This window comes from Carlito syrichta, unplaced genomic scaffold (genome assembly GCF_000164805.1).
Source record: "Carlito syrichta isolate Samal-C Ts95f unplaced genomic scaffold, Tarsius_syrichta-2.0.1 Scaffold107914, whole genome shotgun sequence".
Taxonomy (NCBI): domain Eukaryota; kingdom Metazoa; phylum Chordata; class Mammalia; order Primates; family Tarsiidae; genus Carlito; species Carlito syrichta.
The window spans coordinates 120,375-132,602 of record NW_007052010.1 but is presented as its reverse complement, the minus strand read 5'-3'; the positions used below and the strand labels follow the sequence as shown (position 1 = coordinate 132,602).

Sequence of the window (12,228 nt, the reverse complement as noted above, 5' to 3'; positions counted from 1 at the left end):
TTATAAACTTGGGTGTTATGTGTATCTAATTGTGAAATCTGCCTTCAAGATTCAGTTTTTTAATCTATAAATATATGGCTCATTAATATCTACTTTATGTGAGTTATTCTGCAGGTAAAATTCTAACATTTTCATATAATACACCCCCTAAAGTATCAGTTACCTTTTTGCACCCAAATAAAGCTCTCTTTCTATCCCAGCTGACTTGGTTTATCTCTCCTCTTATTTACTATTTCTTAGCATCTGAATATTTATTATTGGAAAGAATTGAAAATTACCAAACTGATTTCACCAAATATTCTGCAAGCTCTCAGGAGCTCCATATATTTCTTGTATAGCAAGCTGGATATATTATACAACCTTATAATGATCTGTTGGAGAAATGAATCACTTAAATTACCTGGCAGAAACATCACAGCTATGCTCAATGTCAATCAGTCATAGCTGATGAAGTGGAATACTTGCTCCCTTAAGTTGCTTACAAAATCATTTGTAAACTTGATTGACAAATATTCTATTTATTTTAGGACAATTAAGACCATTCTAGGGTACAGCTGAATTTTTTTTTAATCTAAAAGAGATTGCTAAATATAGCACTTACTTGCTCTTGATGTTGACTGAGTGGTCTAGAGTGAACCAATCTCTCTGGTAGTTTTCGGTCCAGACCATGTCCATTTTCCAAACGAGACTCCCTGGGTTTATCAAACCAATCTGTTTCCTCTCGACGCAGGTGATAGGCTTTGGAGACCAAGGAAATGTCATACATTGCAACTGCCACTAATACAGATGGTCGAGGGCAGCAGGTTGTTCTTCAGTACCAACATGCATAAGGCTTGTTAACCACACATGCATTTCAAACACACCTCCCAAGGGGACCAGAAAAATTATTTTTGTTATTATGCTAAAAATAAAGTTATGTTAAAAATTTTGTACCATAGAATAACCTAGAAAAAAAGGAGGTACACAGCTGGTTACAATTTCAGAGCAAAATAAAAGAAAACAAAATCCAATTTTAACAAGAAAAAGAAGAAATGTAGACAATGATGGAATAAATTAATGAACAAGTGACTATTCCTCAAAAAAGTCATTCTATTTAACCTCAGTCCACCATTTCCCACCTCTGCACATTCTCTCATACTTTCTCCACAATTCATCAATAAAAATAAAAATAAAATGTATTTCTTGAGTATGAAATTTCTATCATTTTCCAGCTATTATATCAACTCAATGCCAATAAGTAGTTGCTGGTTTTAACATTAATTTTTGAAAATATGATGTGAAATATCTCTGACATGTACAAATAAAAAACATTTATTTCTAGGAGAATTCCAGGTGTTATTGCTAGAAACACATGTGCCATATTAAAAATACATCTATTATCATTTTAAAATAAAAGTAAAAGAATTAATTTTAAGGAAGGATTGATACTTGATTGAATAATGGATTGCCTACTTTTCAATACTTACATTGTGATAAAACTCAACATAATAAAATACTTTTTTAAAGATGAAAACATATTTAAGGTATACAATATTTTAAATTAAATCTCATTAGTACTTTTCAAGTCTTTTAAGGCTATTATATAGTTATTGAAAATCTTATTTTACTTAATATAAATAATTTGACTTATTACAAATTATTTAATTCTTTGTAAAATCATCCCTAATTAATAGTCTTTGGAAATACATTGCTGTTTCTTAAATGGCAAATGGAGCGCCCTTTCTCAAGTGCTCATCCTGAAAGAGTTGTTGATGATGAGGTCAACCTATGCATTTTTGAAACTCGTTCTTTATCTCATTACAGTTTTCTTTTTCTGTGTACATCCTTGACTGTGTTCTCCAAAACTTCCTCCCAAGACTTTTCTCCTAGGCCATTGTCACTATTTCTTTGCTAGCAGGATTGGCAAAACTGCAGCATATGCACCACTACGCACCTCTACAACCCCAGGGGTATTGGTCAACACTGCTAATTAAACAAAATATTTTCCCCCAGTTACCATGAAATGACACATGACGTGTCATGGTTTAGTCAGTCTTGGATTTGAGAAAATGCAAAAGTACATACCTGATTTGTAGTTGCATATACTTGACTGATCTCACTTACTAGACTCTAAGCTCCTTGGAGGCAAGGATCGTATCTTCGTTTTGTGTTTTTTTAAAATTCCCTTTCTTAACACTAAAAACAATGGCCTGCACATGATTTGGTATTCAATAAATATTTGTGGAATGAATTAAGGAAAAAATATTTAGTCATCAACTAGAGAAAGAAATATCCTAATTATAACAAACATATTTTAAAATAAATGTTAATTTGTGCCTTGAACTTTACTAATAGATACACTATCTTTTTTTGTAATCTACTCAATAATTATTATGGCTTTCCATAGTCTTAATTTGAACCAAGAGACTAAATTTACCACAAAAATTAGTGTAATAGATGTTGGATAAATAAATACAAATAAATTCACATTATTATCAGTCTCTGAAAACTTAGGATTATACCAACCACACTAACATTATTTTTGTCTTACTCCATATAAAACTTTATTATATATTTCTCATGAAAACAAAACAATAATCTACACTGATTTTCATAAATTAATATCCCCCAAATATACAGAATTTCATTTGAATATATAACTTTCTTAATTGCACTTGAGATACAATACTTTTAAAATGTGTGATTTCGGCTGAGTGAGGTGGCTCACATCTGTAATCCTAGCACTTTGGGAGGCCCAGGTGGGAGAATCACTTGAGCCCAAGAGTTCAATACTAGCCTAGACAACATAGTGAGACCTTGTCTCTACAAAAAATTAGCTGGGTGTGGTAGCTAATTGGGAGGCTGATGTGGAAGGATCACTTGAGCCTAAGAGATTGAGACTATGGTGAGCCAAAAACACACCACAGCACTCCAGCCGGAGTGAAATCCTGTCTGAAAAAACAAAACAAAAAAACTCCAAAGACAAAAAAAAAAGTGTCGTTTATTTGGTTTGTGTATAGAAATAGAGCAGAAGCTCAAAATTTTGTCAATTTTTTTACACTTCTGAGAAAATATTTTAAATTTCTGTTATTTCTTGTGATACCCCTATATGTAGCTAGATGTCTATCAACTTTTGCACAGTTGTTTCTAATCAACCAAGAGAAACCAGATTAAATGAATCTGCTTTTATATTGGATCCTGCCTTTATCATTTGGAGCCAACTGTACACAAATGTTAATTGTTTATAACTGCAATTGTCTGATCTTCCATGGTAGAACCTTACTTTAATAATTAAATTTTATAACAACACTAACATTTTCTAAGTTAATTTAAATAATTTGGTAGATATTAGCAACTCTATTTTAAAGCTGATAATATTTTCCTGAATTCCTATATGAAATATGCAAATAGTTTATTTTTGGATGTAGTATTGTTCACAGGCAACAGTTACAAGAATAGTTTAATTCTTCTCAATATCAAATATGGGTCAACATTTTTTCAAGACTGTATATATTGATACTTTTTTGGGAGGAGCACGGGATGAAATACATTTTTAAAAATGCTTTCAACAAAAGATCTGTGGTAGTAGACATAAATAGAACTTGACTGCATCTAGATCACTTCAAACTGGAAATATTAATAAACATTAAGCAACAGAAATGATGTCCACTTAGATTTTGACCTCAAGTGAGACAGTTCAAAATTAACTAGAGTCTTAGAGAATACATCTAAAAACTACCTTATAGTTTATAACTAGAGATTAACTGAATTGGGAAAAAGTACACAACAAATAATATAAAAGCAATTACATTTGTTTTGTCCACAAGATACTAAATAGTTCATTTTGTCATACTGTTCAAAGTTATCTTAGTATCATTCAAATGTATAGTATATATTTGCTAAAAAATTGTTTTAAAAAATTCCTAACATTATATGAGTTCATAAATATCAGAAGTAACATGATTGGGAAAAATAGTTTCTACCTTTTTCCTTAAACACCCAAGGAATTAAAGGTTTCAAAAGAAAAGTAGACCATTCTAGCAGAAAAGTAACATGTTTATGTGATATGAAAGCAAAGAACATATATAACAATTTACTACATACATCTTTTAAAAGTAATCACTACAATTCATGCACATACTATTACATATATAATTCCGTTGGTTATGGTTGTCCTTTATCTAGTTCTACATCAACATGATCTTTAGCAATAATTTTCTTGTGTACTTCATTTAAAAATATTTTAGTCTAATTTCATTTTAATAGTTTACTTCTTTAGTAACATCTTGACACACTTCATAATTTTTATGCTGCATGATGTCTCATCATCTACTTTATCAAAACAATACTTTTCATACAGTCTTTGATGGTTATAGCTTATACATCATCAAAACATATGTGAGAAAAAATACAGTAATTTTAATATGATTTTATGTAAATAAAGGCAATGTATTGGGATATCTAGAAACATCTATATATCTAGCACCATGTTGACAAAACATCTGTGGTGAATAGATGAATTTGTCAAATTCTCTCCAGATATATGCTCATCACATGATGAGCCTTTAGGTGTTTAGTTATACCATATATTCTCTATACTTTTTGCTTTATTTTATTATTTTGTAGATATGACTATTGAAGAAACTTCTTACTCTTCTGTAATAGTCATTTTATACACATAAAATGTGGATTGTAAAAAAATTGAGGAAAAATATTAAAGATTGTTTCCACATAACAATTCTTGTTTAACTATGTAGATTCAAACAAATTAAGTAGTATATTTAATTAACTAGTTGTCAATAAAAATGGTCAATCCAATAGATTGTAGAGAAGAAAGCACATCAGAAAGTATGTTAGAGTTGCACAAACAAAAGCAGTTTCTCCTCCCTTAGAGCCAGTGATTACTTTAGTTCTAGGAAAACAAAAATCTAGATTTGAATTTCTAAAATAATATTTGTATCTAGATAAAGACATAGAAAAAAATGCTTTTCATGAAAACATCTATTTTTCTGTGAGTTCTCAAAAAAAGATGTTAGATTTGAAAGGGGAGATGTTCATATTAGCTTAGTTCTTTGGAGTCTCCAAAGAAATGAAATAATAATGCATTATTTGGTCAGAAATATTTTATTTCCAGAATTCTAAACACACCTGCATTTAAACATAAACCACAGAAAAGGAAAAAAAATAAAAAGAACCAAGAGTCATGAATTGTTTGGTATGGTCAATGCTCTTCACACCCCTATACCATTTCTCCTGCATCTTGAAAATTAGACTTAAACAAGATAATTTTCAAAACTTCTTATGGTTTTTTATAATTAAGCAAAAACTCTACTTTAGACAGGTTTTTAGTTAAATATATATTTGTATTAAAACACTTGTTCAGTATAAAAAACTAGCAAAATAATTAAGGGCACAAACATGAGATGATACAAAAAGCAAATTCAAGAAAGTTGCTAAATAGGTAAATCAGGAGGGCTTAAACTCAAAATAGCTAAAATCACAAAAGTAGCTCACAAATTTTCAATTTTAAATCTAAAGACTGATTCATGCATACTAATAGATTTATTTATTTTAAACATATTATTTAGTGCTAAGCTATCTAGCATACAATACAAATGCACAAATTTGTCAATAATGGTATTCATAATGAAAGAGGTAAAACAAAAATATTTTATTTAAGGAGAACTATAAAATTCTACATTAAACTAACATCAAGGACTTATCCAAAAGTTCTCAAAAGAGAGAACGTACTTTGACCTAATCAAAACCAATCTCATAAAAATGCCATAAATAATTACAAAGTCTATCAGAATAATACTTAATGGCTCTAAACCTTAATAGTTTCACAAACTGAAAAAAACTGTCCAATGGCTTTTAAAGTGCATTTAAAAATGAAATAAACATACAATGCCAAACTTTCCAACTATGAATTTACAGGCTGACCATATTTTATTGACAGACTTATTTGATCATGGTTTTAGAAAAGTGGACACCAAACAAATCAAGCAAACAATCAAGAAACAGAACAATAAAAGAATAAACTAAAACTAAATAAAGAAAAGCATGCTACAAAATCTATACACAAGATAAAATTTTCACTTACAAGAAATAAAATTGAAGTAAACATGCAAAAGACGCACCAAGAAAAGTAGAATACATCTTTGAAGAAGTAAAAATAAACATGCAGAAAAATAAGAGTTTGAGTTTTGAGAGTAACAGGGTAGTTTGAGGCCCAATTTACCTTCACTGTCTGACATAGCATGTTGGAAGTCATCCATGATGAATGCTATGTCACGGTCATAGCGAGTCCGTGATTCTTCCCTCATGTGTTGCTGAACTTCAGGCAATGAGTGACTTGATCCAAATTGATCCCTGGTGTCTGCAGATATAGGTGGCAAGGGTCCAGCTGCAGCCCTGGCCATTCCCATTGGCTGGCCAACAGGACTGAGTGGGCTTTCTTCTTCAGAATTCTGGGCCACAATTGGTATTCTTCCTCTACTTTGGCTAATTGGCAGACTGGTAGGTTTAGTTCTCGCAGAGGACGATGCATGACTAAAAGAAACATCTAGAGCTTCAGCCTCTTGAGCTTTCAGTCTTAGAGAAGAGCTAGAAGAATCCCTTTTAATTGATAAATCAAGCCCATAGACAGAAGAGGGTCTGGAGGAAGGTCTGGACCTGCTACCACTACTGTATGGTTTATCTGCCTCATCCTGCAGAGCTGACCTTATGGTATTTCCTAATGTGCCTAGTCCTGTGCCAAGAGATGATCCCATAAATTTTTGTTGGTCTGTAATATTTTTTCTGAGGCCAAAGGTGATATCATCTTGAAGAAGTCTTGCTCTGGAAGAAATGCCACCAATAGATGAAGTGCTAGAAGTCATATAGCTCGAATAATCAGGCTCAAGGTCTCTACTTTCTTGAATAGGTGAAAACTTTGACATTTTAGGGTCAATTAGTGATTTCTTATGCTTTGACTGCTTTTGATAAAGTATGGCTGCAGGTAACTGTTTTGCTGCTTGTTTTTCTAGTGTGAGTCTACTGATGCTATACTTTTCCGATTTTGGAAAATGTCTATAGCTGGTATCGGCGTGGTAATAATGTGAAAGACCAGCAAGGTGATCTAAGCTTTCTGTCCCTCTACGAAATTCTTGTTTAATCTGATGTTTCAGAAGTTTTAACTCATAGGGATCCTCCATTGGGTCTTCTTCAGCTTTCACATAACTATGCAATCTGGAGGAAGCTTGCAAAGGTGCTAGAAAATCTGTCACTTCTTGAGATCTGCGTGTTTCAGTGGTTCGAAGGAGGCGGTCTGTTTTTGACAGATCCTTTTCATGAAGACTAAATGCAGTGCTTAATGCTGCTGTTCCTTTGGTAATTTCTCCAATGTCATCAATTAGGACATAATTTCGCGCGGTATGATGGTCAATATCTGCATAGAAAGAATCTGCAGATATGCTTGATATTGGACTACTTGCCATACTACTTCTTTCCTCCAAGCCGATTCTCAAGTCTAAACTATTGTACTTACTACCAAGATGGGAAACAGCATATGTACTGTCAGTAGAAACAGGGGCTATCATCAGGGGTTGGTTGCGGATCACTTCATAGTTTGAAGTTATCTTGGGCTCCAAATATAACGTCGTTTGCCGTGGCTTCTGTTGTATCACCATCATTTGTGATGGTAACTGGTAAGAAGGCTGTGGGGTGGGTGTAGGTTGAGCTTGAGGAGTGAAGGACATGGTGGCCACAGCCTGGAATGTCGGCTGGGTTTGATAAGGGGAAACTTGCTGATGGTACAAAGTTTGTTGCTGAAAATGGGATTGTTGGGTGTATGGGGTGGGTGCTTGGGTAGGAAGGGCAGGGGAAGAGTATTGGTATTGTGTGTAAGGACTTGTTGGAGGAACTAGTTGAGATTCCGTCTGGGTTTGTGGTGGTATAAACTGGCTGAATTCAGTCTGGGGAGCAGTTCTTGGTCGCTCAATGCCATGCTGACTTTCTATTCGGGTTGGTCTGCTGCTGCTCACTTCACTATCAGACATGTAATCACGATCCTCAGCTACTCCCTGGAGGTAGGCTCTTTCTCTCTTTTCTCTCTCCTTTAATAATGCCTCTTTCCTCCTGTTAATTCCCATTTCCAGGTACCGTAGCTTGGCATCAATCTCCTTTTCTTCTTCATCAAGTTCTGCTTGTTTCTTTCTAAGCTTTGCAGATTCCCTTTCCACAAGATCAAGCTCTCTGTCTATGTCCTGGAGAATCTTGGCTCGTGCCATTGTGTTGGTTCTACAGATCCTTCTCCTGGAAACTGTGCCCATTGCGCTGTATGTCGACTGAGTTCCTGTGGAAGTCTCCTCGGGAGGCGGATTTGGCAGAGTTCTCTTAACTTTTTTCTGGGTGCCAGAGGGGGTCATGGTTTGAGAACCTTTTGTCTATAATCAAGCAAACAAAATATAGTACTTTATTACCAAGGAAAACAAGACCAAAATTTCATAATTTACATTTAATAAAAATGATTTAATATGTTTTAGTTATCAATGCATAATAAAATAAACATTTTATATGTAATCTCGATAATTGGTCAAAGTGAAATTAACTGGAAAATATTTTTTCTTTCTTTATAAATTGGTTATTTATTATAATTCCTGTAACATTAGAAGTAAGTTTTGAAATTAAGCACTAAGCTCATTGCTTATGTAGGCTTATATTTTGTTACATTCCTAGAAATACTCGAAAAATTCATTTTCTATCTAAATTAAATATATATATATATATAATATATGGTAATTTACTGGATCTATTCCCAGAGGGTTTGTGTTAACTCTCTAATATTTAAATTACATTTGTTAAAGATGTTCGTTTACCAGGTTAAAATTGATATCGTGCCTATCTTCTCACCCCTACTTTTAGCCCCTAGTGTAACTGGCATTCCAATTCCAGTCATGTCACATTTTGAAATAAAATCCTCAAATTATCTAATGTTTTTTTCCTCAAAAAGAGAAAATATGGAATAATTTTATATTTAATCTTTCAATATTTTCATGACTATTTGGGTCTCACATTTTATTTCAACTTTATTATTCTTTAGTAATTTTAGTATCTTCTTAATGCTTTAGCAACTTCTACATGAAGCAAAAAGAACTGACTGCAATAAAATCCATTGAAACCTTTGTTTTAATCAGATGAAGTATACATTTGGTGAGTTATCAGATATTTTCAATTTTATTTGGTAATTTGTCATAATCTTGTTTTCGAAGTACTACAGGTCTTCAGAATCTTACAATTTTCTCTTAAAAAATTGAATAACAAAAGACATGAGATCATTTTGAGCAATTTATATTAAAATAAATGGATGTGCTCAAGTTACTCAAGTATTCAGTGGCATATTTACAATTAGATCTCAGGTCTTCTGCCTTTCCAGTTTCATATTCTTTATAAGATGCTTTTTTTTTCTTTCTGATCTCTTATAATCCAAAGACATTAATTCTCCAATTTTTCCTCTGTCACTAAATATACAAGGCAGATAAATATATCTATAAACTTTGGAACTGAAAATTATGCCTTATTATTTAGATCACATTTCTCCCAAATCCCTGTGTTTTCATTATCTTTTATTATTTCCACATTAATTTTATTTGTGGATTTTATATGTTTTTGGTTATCACTTTTCTGCTTTCTTCAAGTACCCTCACTACTTGTCTTAATAGACATCATAATATGAAAGAAATTTTAAAAGTTTATTAAGATTTATGTGCACTTCTGAAACGAAAATATTTGTATGGAAATTAATAAATTCCAAAAGTCTGTGAAATAGGGAATAGTGATTTTGATATTGTAGTTTGTTTCTCTTCATTAAGAAATCTGAAGAAATATGGGGTATTGGAGCCCCCAAGGCCGCTGTTTGATGTGTTATTTATTCTTACCCTCAATTATTTTCATTTTATATATTACTCACAATTAAGTCACAGAGTGTTATAAAGATCAAATGAGACAACTTTGTAAAGTACTTGGTACATATTATAGATACCCATTAAAAATTCCTAAAAAGTCTCCATATTTCTTAAGAAAATTATTTTATAAACTCACATTCTAAATTTTTTTAAATTTCTACTACTGAAAAAGCACATACCATAAATCTGAATATCAACCAACCATAATTATATAGTAATAAAATAAGAACTGAAGTCTTACAAAAATTTTCTTAACTAATAATTTTCCAACACACTAACATAGACCTTATATTTTTAAAAAGTTGTTCCATCATAATCTTTTTGATTCTCTGAATATAATGGTGTTGAAGGCTGAAAATTATACTGTTTGTTTTTCCTCGGTATGTCTGTGATAGATTTGGTATATGCATAATAATTTAACTTTATTTTTATTTTTATTTATCTATTTTTAATTTTTTTTATTTTTTTTGACTTGGAGTCTCACTCTGTCACCCAGACTGGAAGGCAGTGGCCGCTCCCGGCCACCGCAGCCTCGACCTGCTGGGCTCTGGTGATCCTTCCGCCTCAGCCTTCCGAGTAGCTGGAATTACAGGCGCGCGCTACCACACCCGGCTAATTTTTTGATTTTATTGTAGAGATGAGGTCTCGCCTGCCCAGGCAGGTCTCGAACCCGTGGGCTCAGGCAATCCACTCACCTCAGCCTCCCAAAGGCGCAGTATTACAGGCTGAGCCACCGAGTCGAGCCCGGCACTTTATTTTTATTTAATTATTTTGAGTTGGGTCTCATTCTGTTGCTCAGGTTGGAATACAGTGGCATGATCGTGGCTCACAGCAGCTTCGAATTCCTGGGCTCAGGTGGTCCTTTCACCTCAGTCTTCTGAGGAGCTAGGACTATAGGTGTGCATCACCACACCCTGCTAATGTTTTGATTTTTTTTTTTAGAGATGAGGTCTCGCTATGTTGCATAGACTGGTCTTGAACTCCTGGGTTCAAGCAATCCTTCTACCTTGGCTTCCCAAAGTGCTGGGATTATGGATATAAGCCACTGTGCCCAGCCTGCATAACAATTTTAAAATTTAAAATGTTTACCTCTTCTATATGGTTATAATTATGAAATGGTTTGATTAAAGGATGTTATTGTTACCTTAAAAGTGTTATGGCATGGAATAATACAGAGACGTTTCAAAGAACTCTCCTTCTACCAAAGGAGTTTAAAAAATCCACTAATTGGCCAGACTTGGTGGCTCAGCCTGTAATTCCAGCACTTTGGGAAGCTAAGGCAAATGAATTGCCTGAGCCCGTGGGTTGGAGACCCACCCAGGCAACTTGGCAAGCCCTCGTCTCTACAATAAATCAAAAATTAGCTGGGCATGATAGCATATGTCTGTAGTTCCAGCTACTTGGAAGGCTGAGGTGGAAGGATCGCCAGAGTCCAGCAGGTCAAGGCTGTGGTGGCTAGGAGCAAGTCACTGTACTACAGTGTGGGCGACAGAGTGAGACTCCAACTCAAAAAAAAAAAAAAAAAAATTCCACTAATTAATGCAAAACTAAATGCTGACCTGGCAGAAAGAAAACACAAAAAAACAGAAAATGATACTAGGGAATGGAAAAAAGAGACAGAGTGTTTTGAAATTTAGTTTCTAAAAATATTGCAGTCACCAATAATATGGGTGCAGATATTTATTAAATGAAAGAACAAATAAATGGAAGGGTAAAATAATAACTTGTGACTATTTTAAAAGGTCTCGAATAAATTGATTTTTCAGAATTCACTGAGTAAAATGGGAATATATACTATGAGGAATCACAAAAAGAATTTTTTTGCAGTATTATTCTTAGTGACATAAATCAGAAATTAATACAAGTTCTTGTTACTATTGTTCATAGCTGTACATTTTTTCCCAATTTAACTTAATGTTTAACTGTTTATAGTTTTCATTTGAGATAATGAGCCTATCAAACTCAACTTTTTTTTTCTTTTTAATAAAGTCCTAGTTTAAAGTAGCATTCTAAGCATTGGGTATTTGTAATTAACCTCCATGATTACAAATATTTAATGATCCATGACTTGTGTTTATTAATATTTTGGGAGCCACGGATGTTAGTAATGGAAAACAAAGAGCAGAGCTGGTTGACAGAAGCCAAGAAACTAATTAACCTAGCTGACAAATCAGGCCCCATAAATCTAAATAGCTTTGCTGCTCTCTACTAGGTAATAGTTTTTTTTTTTTTTTGATAATCAATATTTTTTATTATGATATTGTGGGGTACAGTTAAGGGTTAGGTATACAAATATGCTTCGTTC

At 33.2% G+C, this 12,228-nt stretch overlaps 1 protein-coding gene across 1 annotated transcript in view; it reads right to left on the bottom strand.

Annotated features, from left to right (window-relative positions):
- Nucleotides 1-601: 601 nt before the first annotated feature.
- LOC103270342 (protein piccolo) overlaps nucleotides 602-12,228 on the bottom strand; it is a gene marked incomplete at its 3' end in the record, with an annotated part of 73,052 nt that continues 61,425 nt past the window's right edge. The window contains 2 exon segments of the mRNA XM_021717170.1: nucleotides 602-738; nucleotides 6,221-8,405. Of these exon segments, the coding sequence (XP_021572845.1) occupies nucleotides 602-738; nucleotides 6,221-8,405 (2,322 nt within the window).